The sequence below is a fragment of the Girardinichthys multiradiatus genome, chromosome 18, assembly GCF_021462225.1.
Source record: "Girardinichthys multiradiatus isolate DD_20200921_A chromosome 18, DD_fGirMul_XY1, whole genome shotgun sequence".
Classification (NCBI taxonomy): Eukaryota; Metazoa; Chordata; class Actinopteri; order Cyprinodontiformes; family Goodeidae; genus Girardinichthys; species Girardinichthys multiradiatus.
In genome coordinates this window covers 51,930,325-51,952,444 of record NC_061810.1, presented here as the reverse complement: position 1 = coordinate 51,952,444, position 22,120 = coordinate 51,930,325, and the positions used below count along the sequence as shown (strand labels likewise).

The following is a 22,120-nucleotide window of genomic DNA, read 5'->3' as shown; positions in this document are numbered from 1 at the left end:
CCACTTTTTAGGCAGACCTGTGAAGACACTTTTGAGGTCAGTGTAAACTTTTAGAAATGTTTAATTAAGACTGTGCCCATATTTGAGAGTATAACATGTTTAGATTTGTTTTGGACCTATTGTCCCAGCTGTACCTGAATGCACAATGTCAGGAAAATGTGCTCTCATCAACAGGGATTCCTCCAGCTTGCATTTTGTAGGGTGTATGGAGCTTGGGATGATTGGATGCTGCAGGTTTCTTCAGTACCAGCAATTCAGTTAAAGAGGAACTAAACCCAAATCTCCTTTTTTTTGCAGATATGCTGTATAATTTGGGCCTTAAGGGTGCTATTTTTATGTTACTGTGCTATTTTTTTTAGTTTCTTGTAAACTTGTTTATTTCTGCAATATTTGTCCTAAAACTGACTTGGTGCTGCCCTCTTAAGGTTGAACGGTGGCTCCTGCAGTTGAATTTTCCTATTGGTTCAAACGGTACAGCCTGATCCATGTCTACGCCACAGCCAGCTTTCAAGTATAAAACCATCTCACTAACACACTCGCCCCATAACGAGTCAGGAGTTGGAATTGTTCCTCTGCTACCTCGGCAGCACCAGCTTCGGGCATCGCTGAGTCAGTGCCTTGAGTCAGAGGCTTGAACTGATTAGGCTCAGGCCCGCAGGGCTCCATAAAGCCTCTCTTAACCTCCTGTGATGAAGGAGGTGTGTTAGGTATTATTTAGTCAACTCAGAGGTAAGAACGATACAGTCATAGTTACTTGCAGCAAGGGTAGCCCACTTTGCAGTGAAACCACAAAGTTTTTGACACCCTATCTCTTTATTTATATGCACAGTTCAACAGACAGTTCAGACAGGGTGTATGTGTGTGAGACAGAAAGGAGGCTGGTTCACACAGAGATAACAATAATCTCACACACACAGGGAGGAAGGCATAGTGCAGGTGCCTTGCAACACAAAGTTTTTACATGAGTGATAACAAGTTTTTGCACCCATCCAACAAGGTGAAAAACCCTCCACCTCACAGACCTACCAGCATCGCTCGCCTCACTCTCCATTTTTCAATATGTGAAATTGAGCTAGCTGCCACTGACCACACCCCCACTTATCCCCCTTTGCTCATCCCCACACTTTGCAACGCCCACATAAGTGACTTTTCTTTTTTTTGTCTGAGGGCGGAGTTATTCTTTTACATGAGGTTTAGTTCCACTTTAAGTGCAGCCAAGCTACGTACCTTATTGCTGTTGAAAAATGCTGACAAAGTTCTGGTCCGGTCCACCTTTCTTTCTCCACTGTAGCTGGGTTCCAAAATAGCAGAGTTCAGTGATAGCTGGGAGTCCCTTCTGTTTTGTTGTGGTGTCACCTTTTAAAGTTGCCCTACAGAATGTTGGAGGGCCCACTTAGTTCCTCACATGAACATTCTGCACATGCTCAGGTATAAAACAACACACCTGTGTCCCGAACTGACAGGGCTGTGCTTGATATTTTTGGTAGGAGTATGTGTTTTGTTATCTTTAGTTGTATCTGTGGGGCGTGGTGCTCCTGTGCCTTGCTGCAGACTTACCTCTGTGTTTGGTGTCTGCCTGCCTGGGGCTACTGCAGTCTTCTGGAGATGAGTCTCCCTGCCCATTGCGGCTCTTGGGCACTGATTGTTGCGAGCTTTCCACCCTTTTCACATTTCCAACATCTCTGCACTTCCAGGTGGCAAATTTGTTCACACACCCACGCATCCATATACAGGTCCTTCTCAAAATATTAGCATATTGTGATAAAGTTAATTATTTTCCATAATGTCATGATGAAAATTGAACATTCATATATTTTAGATTCATTGCACACTAACTGAAATATTTCAGGTCTTTTATTGTCTTAATACGGATGATTTTGGCATACAGCTCATGAAAACCCAAAATTCCTATCTCACAAAATTAGCATATCATTAAAAGGGTCTCTAAACGAGCTATGAACCTAATCATCTGAATCAACGAGTTAACTCTAAACACCTGCAAAAGATTCCTGAGGCCTTTAAAACTCCCAGCCTGGTTCATCACTCAAAACCCCAATCATGGGTAAGACTGCCGACCTGACTGCTGTCCAGAAGGCCACTATTGACACCCTCAAGCAAGAGGGTAAGACACAGAAAGACATTTCTGAACGAATAGGCTGTTCCCAGAGTGCTGTATCAAGGCACCTCAGTGGGAAGTCTGTGGGAAGGAAAAAGTGTGGCAGAAAACGCTGCACAACGAGAAGAGGTGACCGGACCCTGAGGAAGATTGTGGAGAAGGGCCGATTCCAGACCTTGGGGGACCTGCGGAAGCAGTGGACTGAGTCTGGAGTAGAAACATCCAGAGCCACCGTGCACAGGCGTGTGCAGGAAATGGGCTACAGGTGCTGCATTCCCCAGGTCAAGCCACTTTTGAACCAGAAACAGCGGCAGAAGCGCCTGACCTGGGCTACAGAGAAGCAGCACTGGACTGTTGATCAGTGGTCCAAAGTACTTTTTTCAGATGAAAGCAAATTCTGCATGTCATTCGGAAATCAAGGTGCCAGAGTCTGGAGGAAGACTGGGGAGAAGGAAATGCCAAAATGCCAGAAGTCCAGTGTCAAGTACCCACAGTCAGTGATGGTCTGGGGTGCCGTGTCAGCTGCTGGTGTTGGTCCACTGTGTTTTATCAAGGGCAGGGTCAATGCAGCTAGCTATCAGGAGATTTTGGAGCACTTCATGCTTCCATCTGCTGAAAAGCTTTATGGAGATGAAGATTTCATTTTTCAGCACGACCTGGCACCTGCTCACAGTGCCAAAACCACTGGTAAATGGTTTACTGACCATGGTATCACTGTGCTCAATTGGCCTGCCAACTCTCCTGACCTGAACCCCATAGAGAATCTGTGGGATATTGTGAAGAGAACGTTGAGAGACTCAAGACCCAACACTCTGGATGAGCTAAAGGCCGCTATCGAAGCATCCTGGGCCTCCATAAGACCTCAGCAGTGCCACAGGCTGATTGCCTCCATGCCACGCCGCATTGAAGCAGTCATTTCTGCAAAAGGATTCCCGACCAAGTATTGAGTGCATAACTGTACATGATTATTTGAAGGTTGACGTTTTTTGTATTAAAAACACTTTTCTTTTATTGGTCGGATGAAATATGCTAATTTTGTGAGATAAGAATTTTGGGTTTTCATGAGCTGTATGCCAAAATCATCCGTATTAAGACAATAAAAGACCTGAAATATTTCAGTTAGTGTGCAATGAATCTAAAATATATGAATGTTAAATTTTCATCATGACATTATGGAAAATAATGAACTTTATCACAATATGCTAATATTTTGAGAAGGACCTGTATATAGTCCCAATGGATGAAGGTCATACAATCACTGGTTATAATGATAAATCTTAAATCTACTTGTTTCCTTGACAAATGAAACCGTTGAGAACCGCAGCAACACAAGTCATATGATTAATTGGTGGATACTGCATGCGATGTCCAAATAAATCCTGTTTTAATAACTTTTAATTGTGTGAATATAAACATTCTGAATGTCTCAAATTTAATCAGGACAAATTCATAAATAATACATACGTAAATACTTGTTATTATAGAGGTCCAGCCCTGTTTAACTATTTAGAACTTCATAAGCACTCAGGACAATGCAAACAAAAAGTACGTATTCAGCTAAAAGTTAGGCATATATTAATTTTAGAAATTGTTAGCTGTGCCAACCAGGCATTTTGTAAAAAAATGTATTTCTTAATGTGATTCCCAATAAATTTGGAAGACTGTGGATTTAAAAAGCACCACCAAAAATGATTTGATTTAACTGAAATAAACAATGCCAGAGGAAGCAGACTGTTGTAGTTTCAAACACAGTTAGTACTGCAGAGATTGTTTGGTGGATGAGTCACTCTGGAAAGCCAGATCCACACATAGAAGAAAACATGAAAGTTAGTTGAGCCCAAAGCTTTCTGCTGTTTTATTACATCTGTCACCTACTCAGCTACAGCAAGGCTGCACACCAAGCTTTTCTTTATATTTGCAGTTGAACCACTTTAAAATTAAACAGAAAATTGTATATTTAAGACTATTCCAACCTGGACTGAATAATTATATGCTGCCATAAACAATGCAGCTTATACAGTTTGTAATCCGTGAAACCTTCAATTATTTTCCAAAACTAAATGCTCCCTGTTTGTGTTTTAATAATAATAATTTCATAATAATTTAGACTTTATTGATCTCACAATGGAGAAATTATCCTCTGTGTTTAACCCATCCTTTAGGGAGCAGCGGGCTGCCATTGTGCGGCGCCCAGGGAGCATTCAGGGGTTAAAGGTCTTGCTCAGGGACAGAAACGATTGTTGTCATCTTTGGACCGGAGTCTTTAAAAAAGAAACTGCTTAGTCAATCACTTAACCTGGATGGCATTAAATTGACCTCCGATAATAAAGTAAAAAACCTTGGTGTTATTTTTGACCAGGACATGTCATTTAAATCCCATATTAAACAGGTTTCTAGGATTTCCTTCTTTCATCTCCAGAACATTGCCAAAATTAGAAATATCCTGTCTAGGAGTGATGCTGAAAAACTAGTCCATGCATTTGTTACTTCAAGGCTGGACTATTGTAATTCTTTACTATCAGGATGTCCACAAAATGCAGTTAAAAGCCTTCAGCTGATTCAAAATGCTGCAGCAAGAGTTCTGATGAAAATTAAAAAGAGAGATCATATTTCTCCTATTTTAGCTTCCCTTCATTGGCTCCCTGTTAAATCCAGAATAGAATTTAAAATTCTCCTCCTCACATATAAAGCCCTTAATGATCTAGCTCCATCATACATCAGAGATCTGATTGGTCCATATGTTCCTAACAGAGCACTTTGTTCTCAGACTGCAGGTTTACTGGTGGTTCCTAGAGTCTCTAGAAGTAGAATGGGAGGTAGATCCTTTAGTTATCAGGCTCCTCTCCTGTGGAACCAGCTCCCAGTTTTAGTCCGTGAGGCAGACACCCTGTCTACTTTTAAGGCTTAAAACTTTCCTTTTTGATAAAGCTTATAGTTAGAGTGGCTTAGGTTATCCTGAACTATCTGTAGTTATGCTGCTATAGGCTTAGGCTGCTGGAGGACATAATGACCACTTTCACCCTCTTCGCTACATTCTCACACTACTCTCCAATTTTACATTATTTGCTGTTATTTCAGCTTTTAACTTTATGTTCTCTCTTTTCTCTTCCTAGAAGCTACACCTGGCCTGACTCTGTGTCTACCTGTGACACCTTTCTGGAGAGGGGCATCGTCCGAGCTTCTGCTGGCAACAACTTAATGCTCACCTTCTACAGATGATCCACATGGCCCTGTCTTTCAGTGTTTAACCCTTTCTCTCTCCTAGACATGGCTACTGACTGAGCTTCTACTGTAACTAACTCTATGTTCTCTCTTTCAGACTCTAACCTTGAAAACTGGCTCAGAGTTTATCTGTTCTTTCTTTCTAGATGAAACGACTAAAGGAGCTACATCCATTAACATTTACTTTTCCTTCCCATAGAAAGTACTCCTGGATCAGTGCTTCTTTGTTCTCTTTCTGTCTCTGCTCTGTTCTCTCAAACCTCCAGCCGGTCGTGGCAGATGGTCGCTCACACTGAGCCTGGTTCTGGTTCTGCTGGAGGTTTCTTCCTGTTAAAAGGGAGTTTTTCCTCTCCACTGTCGCTACATGCATGCTCAGTATGAGGGATTGCTGCAAAGTCAACACCAGTGACTGTCCACTGTCTCTACATGCTCATCCAGGAGGAGTGAATGCTGCAAGTCACTGACTGGATGCAATCTGCTGGGTTTCCTTAGATAGAAAAACTTTTGATCCAATTTGAATAAATAACTGAATCTGACTGAACTGTTCAATGGTTACGATTAATTGGAATGTATGAACCTGACTTTATCAGAATCAGAATCAGAATCAGCTTTATTGCCAAGTTTGTACATACAAACAAGGAATTTGCCTCCGGTACACTTTGCTCTTTTGTTCTGTTTTTGCATTACAGAATAATGAAGAACCTTGAGACGACATGTGTTGTGAATTGGCGCTATATAAATAAAACTGAATTGAATTGAATTGAATTGAATTAATCAGAGGAGCTCTTCTCCAGCGGACCTACAACAACCATCCCTATGTAGGAAAGCCATAGCGAGGAAATGGAAAGAATCACTTATGCCATAAGACAACAAAAGGGTATATTCTCGAAAAGATGGATTAGTCTTGTTATACCACTTCAACCAGGTGGTTGTATCCATTCATATCCATCTGTTTTCCTTTTTTTCTGGTACAACAAATATACATCCCCACATTCTTGTTCTAGAAAATGACTTGTATTTGTATATTTCACAATTTAATCCTCGATATTGTTTAGGGAGAACCAATCATCCCTCTCTGTAATGGTTGTGAAATTATGTTTGTGAGGTGATGTAAATTGACGGTAATGTACAGATAAAGGGATGTTAAATTGTTATGTGAACAAACATGTAAACCATAAATAATTTTAACAAAAAGAGAATTGAAAAAAAGAAAAACACCATTCCTCACAACATGCTGCATCTTTCAAGGCACCTATTTTGCCATGCTCCTGCCAATCAACTTCGGTGACCTTATTAAAACATGGTTTTAACATTGGGTCTGACCTCTGATATGCAGAAATGTTTATGGGAATATCAAAGTCAAATAACAGGCAGGGTTCCATCTTTCTTTCCACCTTTGTTTTGGCTGAAGCTAAAAACATGTCCTTTCTCTTTCGATCTCTGGATTTGGCTGGCTTTAGTGAACAGTCTTCCAGTTTCCCATCATACAATGGTAACTCTTGAAGTGGATTTTGTGCTTTCTGTGCTCTAGTAGTAACCAGCAAGGGCGTTACAAAATAACGTCCTTAGTAACTGCGTTACTTTTTCGGCAACAGAGTAATCTAACTAATTACTTTTCTCATTTACATAACGGTGTTATGATATTTACAATGTAACGCGATGCGTTTCTACAACTCAAAAAGCGGGGTTAAATAAGAGCACAGTCTGCTGCTGCTCCCGCAGCTGCAGTGAGTGTTTTTTAAAGCGCTTTAAGGAAAAAGCAGCAGGTGGGGGATGGGGGCACGGACAAATACCAACATACGTGACGCTGGGTGGCTGAGAAGACATCAGGTAGGCAGGTTTTCACCACACAGACAGAGTAAACCAACAGCAACAGAGAAATATGACAATGGAGGGGAGTCATGTAAATTCAAAGACAGCATTCGAAGGTTGGAAGTATGGGCGATATTTCACATTCGCTGAAGTTAAAAGCAAAAATGTGCATGTAATTTGCAAGTGTGTTTTCTCTCCTGGTTGCACATTTGACATGCTGGTGGACTTTGGGGAGAACAGCCGTGTGTTGTTCTTCATTAAAGCCCCCAGCGATGATGTGCACGCCGTCTGGATGAGCCTTTTGTTCCTTTGATAGTATGAGCTGCAGGTGGCCACAAAAACAGAGTTCAGGCGGGCGACCAGGGGGTCGTCCCCAGCAGGCACAGAGTTCCAGCGGGTCCAAAACATCACATCCTGACACATCCGTGCTTCTGTTTCCTCTCCCTGCGCTGTCTCTGGCGCTTGTCGGGCCCGACAACAATCATGGGGTGACAATGAGAAGGTGCTTGTAATGTCCGTTTTTGCCTGAAATCCAATGTCTATATGGTCTTGGCGGGTATATGTTGGGTTGCTGTGATATGGGTGCATCACAAAAAGAATAAATACAAAAAGGTGTGAAAGTAGCTGGGAGCCTCGAGGCGCTGCGACTGTGCGCGCCGCCATCTTACGTCAGCAATGTCCATCAAAACATAAGCACTCCCTGCTTTTTCTGCAAGCAGAGAAACCAGTCGGACAGCACATTCCGGTCAAGGCCAATGTTAGGAAGTTCTCAGTGTCGCCATCAGAAGTCAATGGGAGCAGCTTTGGTTTTCTCTGTGCAGCTGGTGGCTGGTTGTCTTTCAAATCCTTCGCTTGAGCCTGAAATTGTTGAAACTGATGGTGTAAATTCTTCCATCTTAGCTATTGACTTGCTGATTCTTTTTCCATCTGCTGGTCTCATGCAGTCTGAGACTACATTAATGACTTGACAAGATTTTCCATTTCATCCAGTTTATCACCAGAGCTAGCTCCTGCTTTTGCTCTATCCATAGCAGCAGCACACTCTTGACTATTTACTTCATTATCATTTCTTTTTCCACCTGTCAGCATCATTGCTTCATTGGTTCCCTGAAAAGCCACACTCCTGACACCACTTGTCAGTTTTGACCGGCGGAGGCTCAGTGTTAAATGGAGAGACATGACGATGAATGAGGTTTGAGGCGGATTTATTGTCCAACTGTAGGTCATGTGTACACCAACACCATCTTATAATGAAAGCAGCTATCTGCCTTTTATAGCTTAATAATTCTACTCTGAGTGATTTACAGGAAGAAACCATAAAACGTAATCATCAGAAAAGAAGATTTAGACAAAACTAACACCAAAACAATAAATGGCACCCAATAAATATTTACATAAGCACAAATCATTACAACTAAACAAATCTAAGGTCAATAAAAATTATACATCCAATTTAGCATAAATATTCCAAGCACCACCCTCCTTATCCTATTGGTTTGCTCCAATAGCTTTTATGCAACACCTGGAACAGGTAGGCAGGGCCCTTTTGCTGACACACCCTGCCGAGGAGTCAAACCAGGAAGAGGTGAGTGCTTTTCAACTAAAAAGGTATATTGTTAACCTAATAAGTGGTGATGGCGAGATAAACTCTCTTAAAGCACTGAGGCTTTCCATCCAACTGCTCGACTCATTCCCTGGACGCCTTCCTTGGGAGGTGTTCCAGGCACGTCCCACCGGGAGGAGGCCCAGGGGACGGCCCAGGACACGCTGGAGGGACTATGTCTCTCAGCTGACCTGGGAACGCCTGGGGAGAGGGACGTCTGGGTGTCTCTACTGCTGCCCCCGTGACCTGGTCCTGGGTGAAGCGGAAGACAACGAGTACAAGTACTCCACTCAGCTGAGTCAACTGCGCCATCAAGTGGACCATAAATCAGGCATAGTCACTATAGTGACATGAACCTATAAATTGACTAAATAAATGACTGACGTTTGTGATGCCAATAAATTTTGAATATGGTGTCAATATGAATTTCATCAGTCTTTATGATACAATGGCTGGATCAAAAGGAAAAGTGGAGACAAATATGAGAGAGAGTTGTGATGTGAATTTGCTTATGATACTTATGCCTATAATGCTTATAATCATGGTCTTTATTTAGCCAGGTAAAGTCTCTTTGAGATTGATTAAAACTTTCTTTCTGAGATAAATTTCTGTTCCTTGCTGCTGTAGCTGTTTCTCTTTTTATTAGTCACTCACGCCTCCAACAAAGATGTAATTTATCTCTGAAAGTTTGAATTACATTGGCTGCAAGTTATTAAGAGGACAATTTCTGACAAATTGCAGCAAAGTTGTGTGTTTTAAAAGGACAGAAGGAGGCAGAAAGAAAGCAAGTGGTAAGGAAGCACCCAGGACAGAAAACCCTCATTTCTCCTCAGAGTTGTCTCTGTGTTGCAGCTAGTACTGTATGCTTTCCAAGGACTGCTGCTGACTGATGTTTAAGCAGCTCAGAGTGACAGCTGTCCCTGAGTCATTGCAGCACCTCACAGCTGTGAACTTTTAACCCTGCAGAGCTTCAACATACGATGATGTGTTGCTCTGTTCTTCACTCTGAAATGTTGAGGTAAAAGTCCTACTGGAAATAAATTGCATCATTTCACATGATGGAGATAAAGTGTCATTTTTAATGGATACGCTTTTCTTGCTGGTTGATTTTGTGATGGTGAGCTGGCTAGGTCCTGCTGCACCAAAGCATCTCCAAACCATAACACTTCCACCTCCATGCTTCACATGTGATATGAGGTTGTGTTCCTAGAATGCGGTACTTGTCTTTTGTTCTGGTGTCCAAATAATTCAGTTTTAGACCAATCTGTCATAAGAACATGATTCCAGAAGTCCTGGTCTTTGACTATGTTTTCTCTGGCAAACTTCAGTCTGACCTTCAGGTTTTTCTCAGAGAACAAAGGTGTTCTCCTTGCACACCTGCTGTGAAAGTCAAACATGTGGATTCTGTTTCTGATTGTTCAGGTGTTCACTTTCGTATCAACAGTAGTAAGAACGTGCTGTAGGTCCTCCCAAAATTTTTTCTGATGAACTGAACTTTTTCCTCAGACGGCTCTTTGGATCTCATTTCAACAAACAGTAGCACAAAACTAAATTCAATTCAATTCAATTCAGTTTTATTTATATAACACCAATTTACAACACATGTCGTCTCAAGGTTCTTCACAACAGTCAGGTTCATACATTCCAGTTAATCCTAATCATTGAACAGTTCAGTCAAATTCAGTTCATTCGTTCGTCGTCTTCCGCTTATCCAGGACCGGGTCGCGGGGGCAGCAGACTCAGCAGAGACGCCCAGACGTCCCTCTCTCCAGACACCTCCTCCAGCTCCTCCAGGGGGAGCCCAAGGCGTTCCCAGGCCAGCCGAGAGACATAGTCCCTCCAGCGTGTCCTGGGCCGTCCCCTGGGCCTTCTCCCGGTGGGACGTGCCTGGAACACCTCCCGAGGAAGGCGTCCAGGAGGCATCCGGTATAGATGCCCGAGCCACCTCAACTGGCTCCTCTCGATGTGGAGGAGCAGCAGCTCTACTCCGAGCTCCTCCTGGATGGCCGAGCTCCTCACCCTATCTCTAAGGGAGAGCCCGGCCACCCTACGGAGGAAGCTCATTTCAGCCGCTTGTATCCGTGATCTCGTTCTTTCGGTCATGACCCAAAGTTCATGGCCATAGGTGAGGGTAGGAATGTAGACCGACCGGTAAATCGAGAGCTTTGCTTTTCGGCTCAGCTCTCTCTTCACCACAATGGACCGGCACAGCGCCCCCATTACTGTGGCAGCCGCACCGATCCGTCTGTCGATCTCCCGCTCCATTCTTCCCTCACTCGTGAACAAGACCCCGAGATACCTAAACTCCTCCACTTGAGGCAGGAACTCCCCTCCAACCTGAAGAGGACAAGCCACCCTTTTCCGGTCGAGTACCATGGCCTCGGACTTGGAGGAGCTGATCCTCATCCCAGCCGCTTCACACTCGGCTGCGAACCGCCACAGCGCATGCTGTAGGTCTTGGCTAGAGGGGGCCAGCAGGACCACGTCATCCGCAAAAAGAAGAGACGAAATCCACTGGTCCCCAAACCAGACCCCCTCCGGCCCTTGGCTGCGTCTAGAAATCCTGTCCATAAAAGTTATGAACAGGACCGGTGACAAAGGGCAGCCCTGCCGGAGTCCAACATGCACTGGGAACAGGTCCGACTTAGTGCCGGCAATGCGGACCAAACTCCTGCTCCGCTCGTACAGGGACCGGATGGCCCCTAATAAAGGGCCCCCGATTCCATACTCCTGGAGCACCCCCACAGGGCATCACGAGGGACACAGTCGAATGCCTTCTCCAGGTCCACAAAACACATGTGAACCGGTTGGGCAAACTCCCATGAACCCTCGAGCACCCTGTAGAGGGTATAGAGCTGGTCCAGTGTTCCACGGCTGGGACGAAAACCACACTGTTCCTCCTGAAGCCGAGGTTCGACTATCGGTAAAGACTCTCCTCTCCAATACCCTGGCGTAGGCCTTACCAGGGAGGCTGAGGAGTGTGATCCCCCTGTAGTTGGAACACACCCTCTGGTCCCCCTTCTTATAAAGGGGGACCACCACCCCAGTCTGCCAGTCCAGAGGCACTGTCCCCGACCGCCACGCAATGTTGAAGAGGCGTGTCAACCATGACAGCCCTACAACATCCAGACACTTGAGGTACTCAGGGCGGATCTCATCCACCCCCGAAGCCTTGCCACCGCTGAGCTTTTTAACCACCTCGGTGACTTCAGCCTGGGTGATGAAAGAGTCCAACCCCGAGTCCCCAGCCTCTGTTTCCACCAGGGAATGCGTGATGGCAGGATTGAGGAGATCCTCGAAGTACTCCTTCCACCGCCCGATAATGTCCTCAGTCGAGGTCAGCAGTCTCCTGCCCCCACTATAAACAGTGTTGGCAAAGCACTGCTTCCCCCTCCTGAGGCGCCGAACGGTTTGCCAGAATCGCTTCGAGGCCAACCGGTAGTCCTTCTCCATGGCCTCACCGAACTCTTCCCAGGCCCGAGTTTTTGCCTCTGCCACAGCCCGGGCCACAGCACGCTTGGCCTCACGGTACCCATCAGCCGCCTCAGGAGTCCCACAAGCCAACCACAGCCGATAGGACTCCTTCTTCAGCTTAACAGCATCCCTTACTGCCGGTGTCCACCACCGGGTTCTGGGATTGCCGCCACGACAGGCACCGCAGACCATACGGCCGCTGCTATGGGCAGCAGCATCGACAATAGATGCAGAGAACATGGTCCACTCGGACTCTATGTCTCCAACATCCCCCGGGATCTGGTCGAAGCTCTCCCGGAGGTGGGTGTTGAATACATCCCTGGCCGAGGGCTCCGCCAGGCGTTCCCAGCAGACCCTCACTATGCGCTTGGGCCTGCCAAGTCTGTCCGGCTTTCTCCTCCTCCAGCAGATCCAACTCACCACCAGGTGGTGATCAGTGGACAGCTCAGCCCCTCTCTTCACCCGAGTGTCCAAAACATGCGGCCGAAGGTCTGATGATACGACAACAAAGTCGATCATCGACCTCCTGCCTAGGGTGTCCTGGTGCCAAGTGCACTGATGGACACCCTTATGTTTGAACATGGTGTTCGTTATGGACAATCCGTGACTAGCACAGAAGTCCAATAACAAAACACCACTCGGATTCAGATCGGGGAGGCCATTCCTCCCGATCACGCCTCTCCAGGTGTCACTGTCGTTCCCCACGTGGGCGTTGAAGTCCCCCAGCAGAATAATGGAGTCCCTGGGAGGGGCACTATCCAGCACCCCCGACAGGGACGCCAAGAAGGCAGGGTACTCCGCACTACCACTCGGCCCGTAGGCTGAAATGATAGTCAGAGACCTCTCCCCAACCCGAAGGCGCGGGGATGCGATCCTCTCATCCACTGGGATAAACCCCAACACGAGACGGCTGAGCTGGGGGGCAACAAGCAAACCCACACCAGCCCGCTGCCTCTCCCCGTGGGCCACTCCAGAGTAGAAGAGAGTCCAACCCCTCTCAAGGAGATGGGTTCCAGAGCCCACGCTGTGCGTGGAGGCGAGCCCAACTATTTCTAGTCGATATCTCTCGACCTCCCGCCCAAGCTCAGGCTCCTTCCCCCCCAGCGAGGTGACATTCCACGTCCCTAGAGCCAGCCTAAGCATCCGGGGATCGGGCCGCTGAGGTCTCCACCTTCGTCCGCCACACAATCCTCTTTGCACCGGTCCCTCACGGTTCCCCCTGCAGGTGGTGGGCCCACTGGGGGATGGTCTTGCGTCTCTCGTTCGGGCTAGGCCCGGCCGGGTCCCGCGAGGAGCAACCCGGCCACCAGGCGCTCTCCAACGAGTCCCGACCCCAGGCCTGGCTCCAGGGTGGGACCCCGGCTCCGCCGTACCGGGCGACGTCACGTGCCTCGATATTTTGTTCTTCATGAGGGGTTCTTGAACCATTCTTTGTCTGACCCATCACCTAGAACCTGTTTGCCATGGGAGACCCTACCAGGGGCATTTAGGCCCCAGACAACATAGCCTCTAGGATCATTTGAGCACTCAAACCCCTCCACCACGTTAAGGTGACGGTTCAAGGAGGGGTCAGATTCAGTTATTTATTCTAATTAGATAAAAAGTTTTTCTATCTAAGGAAACCCAGCAGATTGCATCCAGTCAGTGACTTGCAGCATTCACTCCTCCTGGATGAGCATGTAGAGACAATGGACAGTCACTGGCCCTCAATGTCTGTGTGATTAAAATCACTCTAAAAAAATATAACATAGGTTTACTCATAGTTATAAATTTTGAATAAACAGATGTGATGTGAATGTGATGCAAGGACAGATGTTGTTCATTTCAATGTGTTTTCAACTATGAAAAAGCAAAATTATCACCTCAGATTGAAATATGGCTTGCCATACGTATGTCCTCCAGCTTTTTAATGAGGCAAATAACAGGGACTACCTGGTTGTTCTGAGAGGTCCTCTCAACACTTTAAACAGACATGAAGCCGCCTGCTGTTTTTCTGATGAGTGAAAGATCACAGTCAGAGGCTAATTAAGGCACTTCCGGGAACATGCATGATTGGACAGAAGTGATCAGGTGAACAGAGCAAAGCATTAGCGTTGTCAAGAATCGATGTTTAGATATAATCAATACTGAAAAATGAATTATTCAATACTTATTTGTGCCAGAATCAATGTAAACTGACCTATTCTCCCTAGGTTCCTGCCCTTTTCAGACAGCAGCACTGCAATAACAAGCAATCAGCTCCTACCTTCCCTGCAGAGAATCACACTGAACATTCATGGCTGAGAGCAAACAGTGAGCTGATGCTGGAAGTTTAGAAGTCCAGCAACATAGAAAGTACACCTAGACAAGAGCCTTTGTGACTGTTTAGCCAACAAGGCAAACGCTGAAGTGTTGTTCGGAGGTACTTTGCCTATGCAGCAGATATCCTGATAGGCAGTCTCATAGGTATTTGCAACAGAAAGGTAGTAAACCTCCCAGATAACATAAGGCAACATTAAATGTTTGCAACTAACTGCACTGCACAGCGCTCAGTGCTACAGTGATTACGGATTAAGGCAAAAAAATATCCCTCAGCAGATGGCTCCACTGGCTGCTATATCGTGAAGCTACGAAATGACCAGCGTGTCCCTCCATCACTCCACAGTTTAGCTGCTAGAATTAGTGGCTGATCTGGCTAATACTAAAAAGAGTAAACATTAACAGTGGACCTGGCCTGAAGCTGACGATTAGAGCAGAAACTAGTCAGAACCAGTACCAGCCTACCCTGCTGACTGTACTGAATCACCAATGGAAATATGATGCATAATTAGCAGAAACATACATCAAACAGGGCTGAATATATTTATATGGACCACATCCATGTTTTGCTGAAATATTGATTTTGGATTAAAATAGTCTTTTATTTGTCCCTCATTGGCATAATTTCAGTTTATCAATGGAAGCACACATATAATACCCAGTGTTATCCTATCTACTGCCATGTAAATTTGATATTTTTATTCTAAATAAAATAAATAAAGGGTTAACGTGCCTTCTACTTAGTGGCTTTCCTCTAATTGGAGCAATGACATTTTTCTCTAGTTGTAATTGTTAATATTTTCTGTTCTTTGTTAGAAACAAAAAATGTTGCCGCAGTGTTGAAAATAATACCGAGCATCGAGTATTTCTCTTATCATGTTTGAAGTTTTACTATCATGACAACCCCAGCAGCTGTACCTTCTTTAGATTTCACTCTAATCTGTTTTGGCTCCAGAAATATTTCTTTGTACGATCATTTCTGGAGAGAGATACAACTTTGAGACAGAGAGTAGAACCTGCAGAGGAATGCAGGGTGCAGTAAACTGTCAGAACTGTATTATTTCTCCTTATGAAGCTCTGCTGCCATTTTTAAACAGTTTTGACACGGGTAAATGATGAGATCTGTTGCTTCTTATTATTGAAACCGATGGGACATTGTTGAGATACAAGAAAATGACTGTCACTAAAACAAAAACCGTGTCTTTCTACATGTTTTACACTTTTGACAAAATGGGGGTAAAAGATGTCATGGTTTGCAGCTCTCTCTCTTTGACCTGGAAGCACACACTTCTGTCACTGTCTCTGATCCAGAAAATGAATTGTTAGTCAGGTATTTCACAGCTGCTTCAGGCTAAATGCAGACATCACAGAAAATGCCAGTGCCAAGGTTTTATAGGTTATCAGATAACAAAACAACTGAAACACACCATTGTCTCCATGTTACTGGAGTGTTTGCAGCAGCTGAGTCACAGTAATGTTTAAATCAGTTGTGTTTCCAATTTTTCCCAGTGAGCTTGCCAGAGCAGAGTGAAAGCAGAAGTGGTGACAGCATGGCTTGCTCCCAAAAGAGAAAGGTTGATGCGGAAAACCGCAGTTTTAAAGATGAATGGACAGCGAAATGTATGTTCATCCTTCCGGCGGGCCGTTCAAAACTTGTGTGCCTCCTATGCTCAAATAAACACTTATGTCTGCATTAGAATGGCTCTGACTCCATGCCAACCATTTGGAAAAGTAAAATAAAATAATAATTTAAAGGTAAATGATGGCTCTATTTTCATTTTTCCCTTAAAAGACTCATTGTATTAGGAACCGAGTTGACCCACATGCAGAAAACACTCAGGAGAATCTGAATAACTAATAAGTTTATTTTGATGAAAGAAGTTATTCGATCTGGACCGGTTGGGAAAACTCACCAACTGTGAGAAAGAGAACAGAACATGAATAATGGTTTACTTGAGAAACAAAAGCTGACTGATACTGTATCTTACTATATTCTGGAATGAGAATCGCCAGGAGGAGAGTAAATGTGGGGAACTGGAAGCAGCTTAGGACAACAAAGGTAAGTACGTAGTTTCCCTTTAGTTTCTCGATCCAGGAGGACAAGGCTTGGCTCTGCTGTAGCTGTGTCAGATGTAGGATGTGGAGTGTGGTGGAGGGTGGACAGGACTTGCTAGAGTAGTTGGTGGTGGAGGTAGCTTGGTAGCGGCCAGCTGATGAATAAATCCGGTTGATCCACAGCTTGGTTGCGACTTGTATTCCTTCAGGCATCACCCGTTGTCCGAAACACGAGGTAAACATGGAATGGTTGGCCAGTGGCAAATCTGGGTAGGGCCAGGTTGTCTCCGGTATAGTACTGTTGAAGAGGACAAAAACAGGTTACACGAGGTTGAAACTAGGGCTTTTCTATAATACTTGGCTTAAGCTTGTACCACGGGTGGCTAACACTTGAGCAATGAGATGCTGGCCGCTTCCTGCTTAAATACTCCAGGGATAATCATTGGGAATGGTGTACACCTGTCTCCTCACACCACGGTCACCAGCGTTTACTAGGGGCTAAACACAGACAATAGCAGGCAGGACAACAACACACATAACCAGAACCCCGACAAAAAGAGCCATTTTTAGGCTGGGTCCTCTTCAGTTTAAGAGAAAAAAAAGGTTATTAGGCCCTGTTTGCACTTTAAAACCTTTTTTTATTCTGAGGTTTCTGTTTTAATCTGAAATAAAGGCCTTAGATTTATTTGCCAGGGACTGCTTTTATTTATGATAAAATAGCTAGCTGTTTAATGTAAAAGTGCACTTTGTTAAAAGTTGTGAACATTTGGGTAAGTAAGAACAAGACAAAAGCTGGACCTCAGTTTGGACCTTTTACTAGAAGGATTTCTTTTAACTGGACCTCAGTGAGTTCTCATTGAAAATCCTTGCTTTGAAGGAAGCCCATCAGGTATGTGTTTGTGTGTATACTCATTTATGAATAGGACCTTTTAATATTTATCAACCTTCTGAAGACCTATGGGCCTTACAGGGACCAAAGCCTGGTGTTAATGCGGCAAACCCACCTGTTTACGGTTAGTGGTTGGGTTTAGAGGTAAGGTTTAGTTGGGATTAGGGTTAGGGGTGGTTTAGGGTTAGGCATAAATGCAGTTTCTAAACTAAATTAAAGTCCTATTATGCGTAGAAATACAAACCAGCATTGTCTGGACAATTTCCATTGACATTTTGCCACGTCCTCACTATGGAAATTGGGTTAATGCTTTGGTTTGGAGCTAAGGTGTGAATTGAGTTTAGGTTAAGTTTAGGGTTAGGCATGCCTGTGACCTTAGGTTTAGCGTTAGGTTCAGGGTTAGGGTCTAGAAAGCAATAGAAAATGAATGGAAGTCCATGCAACGTCCTCACAGCAACATACATACATGCGTGTGTGTGTCTGTGTGTGTGTGCGTGGTCACACTCCTGGGACCCGACCTGCTCCTGCTGACGAATGACCACTTTCTCTCTATGATCGATAATCCCACAGGGACCTCCCCCCACCACCAACCCCTGATCTCCACCCCTGTCGTTACCATGACAACACGGTGGGGCTGTACTCTGATTGAAAACTCCAGACAGAGACTCCTCGGGGCATCCGGTCCTCCCCGTCCATCCCTGCTCTTATTTATTAACCCTCTTCTCCCTCCTCCCGGCCACTCCTTCACTTTTACATTGATCCTTTCTTCGGCTCGGATGTTTTCCCCTTTCACTCTTTCTACATCTTTACTAATCCTCTTTAGCAGCATTTTGTGTATTTAATGCCTTTTCTCCACTATTTTTACCATTGCAGCATTGAAAAAATTTAGTTTTACACACACCTGCTGAGTGCCCCGGTCTCACTGAGTGTAAATTATACTCAGACCGGACAGTTGGCGCCCAGTCAGCATTCTTTCTTTTGCCCTGTAGGAACCAGTGGTAGTAGCAGTACCAGTGAGGCCCAGAGCACCACAAAATTCAGCTGAGAAACAAAGTGACTGAACTGTTTCAGCTTTGAGCCCTAAAGTAAAATAGACTAACAAGTCTCAGAAAAGCAGCTTTTAAGCTTTTCATTAGGGTCTGTTCACCTTACTCTGCAGCTTTTTAAACCTAAGATCAGCTGATGTTTAAAATTGAAATTAAGTCAAGAGAAAAGACAACAGGAGCTCAGAGTTTTGTCTCTGACTCCAGGATTGTTCCTGCCCGTTGGGTTTATTGCAGATTTGCTCTGCATCCTTTGTTGTGCATCGTGCCGCCACAGTAGAACGCAAACATGGAGGACAAGCATGTTTGCTGGGTTAATGCTTCATGCAGAATCCAAACACTGAACCTATCCGGCTTGATGTTTAATGTTTGGTAACATGAAGCTGTTTCTACTCCAGTGGTCGAGGTTATCAGAGTTTGAAAAGGGTCTTCATTAAGTTACATAAGTGAAAGCTTGACCTCATTACAGCTGGTGATTTTGACAGACCTGAATCTAGACACACGGCTGACTTCTTTATGTAAATAATCAGTGTCTCCAGTGTTGAATTTTCTTCATATCTCCTCTAATTTGCTGTGATGACATCTGCTGGACTAAATCCTGATTGATGACTGTAGAGGAGCTGAGCAGCTCCTTCAGTGGCCGGCAGAGACACCCTCAGTGCAGGAAGGAGCGCCGCCACTGGACTGTTCAATTCTACTGTATAATAATTAATGATAAGTATTTGTAAATGCCTGCAATCATTTTCACCTTTGTACAAATGACCTCCACTTTTTACTGTACATACACATCTACCTTGTTCTTCAATGAATCCACACATTTTCCTAACTATTTGCACCCTACTTGTGTGTTACAAAGAGCTGCTGTAATAAGATAATTTCTTCATTGTGAGATAAATAAAGTCTATCTTATCTCATCTTCCCTACCTCCTTGGATCTTGGAAGTGATCCCAGTTTGTTGGCTACTGTTTCTCTGTCTGCTTTTAAAGAACTAATTACGGTTCTCAGTGGGGTTCAGATATGGGGTGTTTCCAGACCAAGTAGTCCAATATTTATTGATCTGATCTTTGAGCAACTTGGTTATCACTTTAATCTGGTGACACGGTGATACATGCTGCTGGAGAATCCATTGTTCGTTACCAAATAGCTCCTGGACTGCTGATAAAACTTACTCTTGGAGAATATTTTTGTCCCACAATTTAAAGCAGAAAGAAAATTAAATAAATATATTTTAAAACACAATATTGTAAAACAATCTGAAAGTGGTATTTAAAAAGTAAAATAGTAAAAACACCCATAACAACTAAAATAATCCATCTTGTCACCAGAGGTAATAAAAGCACGACAGCAAAGAGGATCTTTAATGTTTTTTTTCAGCACTAGAGGCCTTTATTTTTCCAACAGTAGGCAGACACAAAACAGGGGAAGACAATCGGCAAAGGTCTCCGGTCCGGGACTCGAACCCAAGACGGCCGTTTCGAGGACTGTAGCCTCTATATACAGATCCCATGCTTAACCTCTACACCACCAGCACCGTGCCTAGCAGAGAGAATATTAAAGTTATGTTTTTAATTCCTAATTGACTTCCTTCAGTGTGTCCTTGGATAGAAGTTTCTTCTCTGCTGGCCTACTTGTAAAAACTCTGCTTCCAGATGAACTCATATCCATCTGATGGCAAGTTTGAGCTCTGCACTGGTGGCAACATGATTGTGGATTTTGCTGGACACTTTTGGACATCTTAAAGCCTTCTTCTTTGCAGCTGCATGTGAGGGTTATATATGGATGCAAAAAGTCCAAAAATATGAATTATTAATATAGCTACAAATCTATAGATCTATGACTATAGAAAACACAGTGATCAAAAAAAAGTTTTCACTAAACAAAATACAAGTGGAGTTGTACGCTGTGAGAATCAGACAGTCTTTGGTATATCTGAAGAGCTTTGATATCTGCTCTGTTTCATCTGTTTCTTGTTCTGCTTCAACACATCTTTGTAGTTTTATTTTTCATATTACTCTGATTTATAAAGAATAGCAAGAAAATAAAAAGGGGGTTATTTTTTGTCTCGTTGCAGGTGAGCTCATTGCACCACTCTCAGCTCTACCCAGATCCAACCTCAGCCTAATCCCATCATCCTTTCCTCGTCCTAACCTCTCGCTGCTCGTGGGAAGCCAGCACAGCTATGTTTCTCTTCACCTCTGCTGCACCCTTCCTCCTCCTCTTCCTCGGGCTCCTCTCCCCGCTGCCTCCCTGCAAGCCGGAGTCGCAGCGCAGTGAGCCCAGCGTTGACCCTGGCCTGAGGGCAGCCCTGCCCTCCTCCTTCCCTTCCTCGTTCGCTCCATCCCTGGCTGATGGAAACAGCACAGCCCCCGGTATTAAGGATAAGTGTGACGAGGAGACGGTGTGCAAAGCGGGGATCTTGCTGCCGGTCTGGAAGCCAGACCAGCCCGGGCTCGGTTATCAGGTAGCCAGAGCCGTGGTCTACTTTGTTTCTCTCATGTACATGTTCCTGGGAGTGTCCATCATCGCAGACCGCTTCATGGCGTCCATAGAGGTCATTACATCGCAGGTGAGAAGAAATAGATGGGAGGAAAACACAGAACCATGTGTTTAGAACCAGTTTAGCTGACACGTGAATGGCTTAGCGCTCCTTTGAGTAGATATAAAAAATTAGACAACTCTTTTCTTATTTTCCTTCCAAGCAGAAAGCCTTGTACTGAAAACTAATCATTATCAGCTTTTCTGGCTTTCTGAAAGTTTTTTTGAAGTTTTTAATGGGATTTCTGATGTTTTTTAACAAACTGGTAACATATTGCCCTGTGTCTGCTTAAAAAAATGAAAAAACTGGACAAGTAAAAGACAAAAAGGAGAGCATCTGAATGTCTATGAGTAAATGAAAAACAAACTCATGCAAACTCCAGAACCCAGGACCCGAAAGATGCATCATCATTCAGTTGATCATCTTGTTGGTCTGTTAAAGTGTCTTATAGTTTTTATTCACTGAATGTAAAAGGCTCTTGGGAAAAAATGTCTAAAGATTCCATTAAAACTTGTTTCTTTGCCAAGTTGTCTGTTTAAGTCGACACAACACAGGTTCATGTCGTAACGTATTGTCTGATGTGGACCGAGGTGAAGAGGGGAGCAGGCAAGCTGGCCCGCAGGACATCTTTAATAAAATAACAAAAAGTCCACATTTGCAAGACACAGATAAACCAAGTCAGCAAAGACTGAGAGCACCCATGGAGTACATGAGGAAACCGGACAAGGGACTGGGAGTTATCTGACAGTGGGTCGGGAAAAAACAGGGAACTGATATATCTGAAAGAAAATTACTGGATAGAAAAATAGTTTAGTTTGAACAAACAGGCTGCAGCTGTGAAGGAAGCAAAGATCTAAGGGTGACTGGGGAAGCTTAATTAGGAAATGGTAGAACACCAGAAAACACAAAGAAAACACAGGCATTAGGGAAACTCAAATGTTGCAGCAACGGCCTATAAATGATCTTCCTCAATATTACGCCACACTATGCAGGCACTTTGTCTACACTGATGAAGATTTACTCACCTCAGAATGCTGAATGCTAAGACTTGCAGACAGGTCAGTGGAGGTAA

The 22,120-nt window shown here is 44.3% G+C and overlaps 1 protein-coding gene across 6 annotated transcripts in view; it reads left to right on the top strand.

Annotated features, from left to right (window-relative positions):
* LOC124883813 (sodium/calcium exchanger 2-like) overlaps positions 1–22,120 on the top strand; it is a 238,931-nt gene that overhangs the window by 110,516 nt on the left and 106,295 nt on the right. For all 6 annotated transcript variants that reach the window (XM_047391167.1, XM_047391164.1, XM_047391170.1 and 3 more), the window contains one exon: positions 20,584–21,078. In XM_047391167.1, coding sequence (XP_047247123.1) covers positions 20,692–21,078 — 387 coding nt within the window. In that variant the 5' untranslated portion in view covers positions 20,584–20,691. The remainder of the gene's footprint in view (positions 1–20,583; positions 21,079–22,120) is intronic.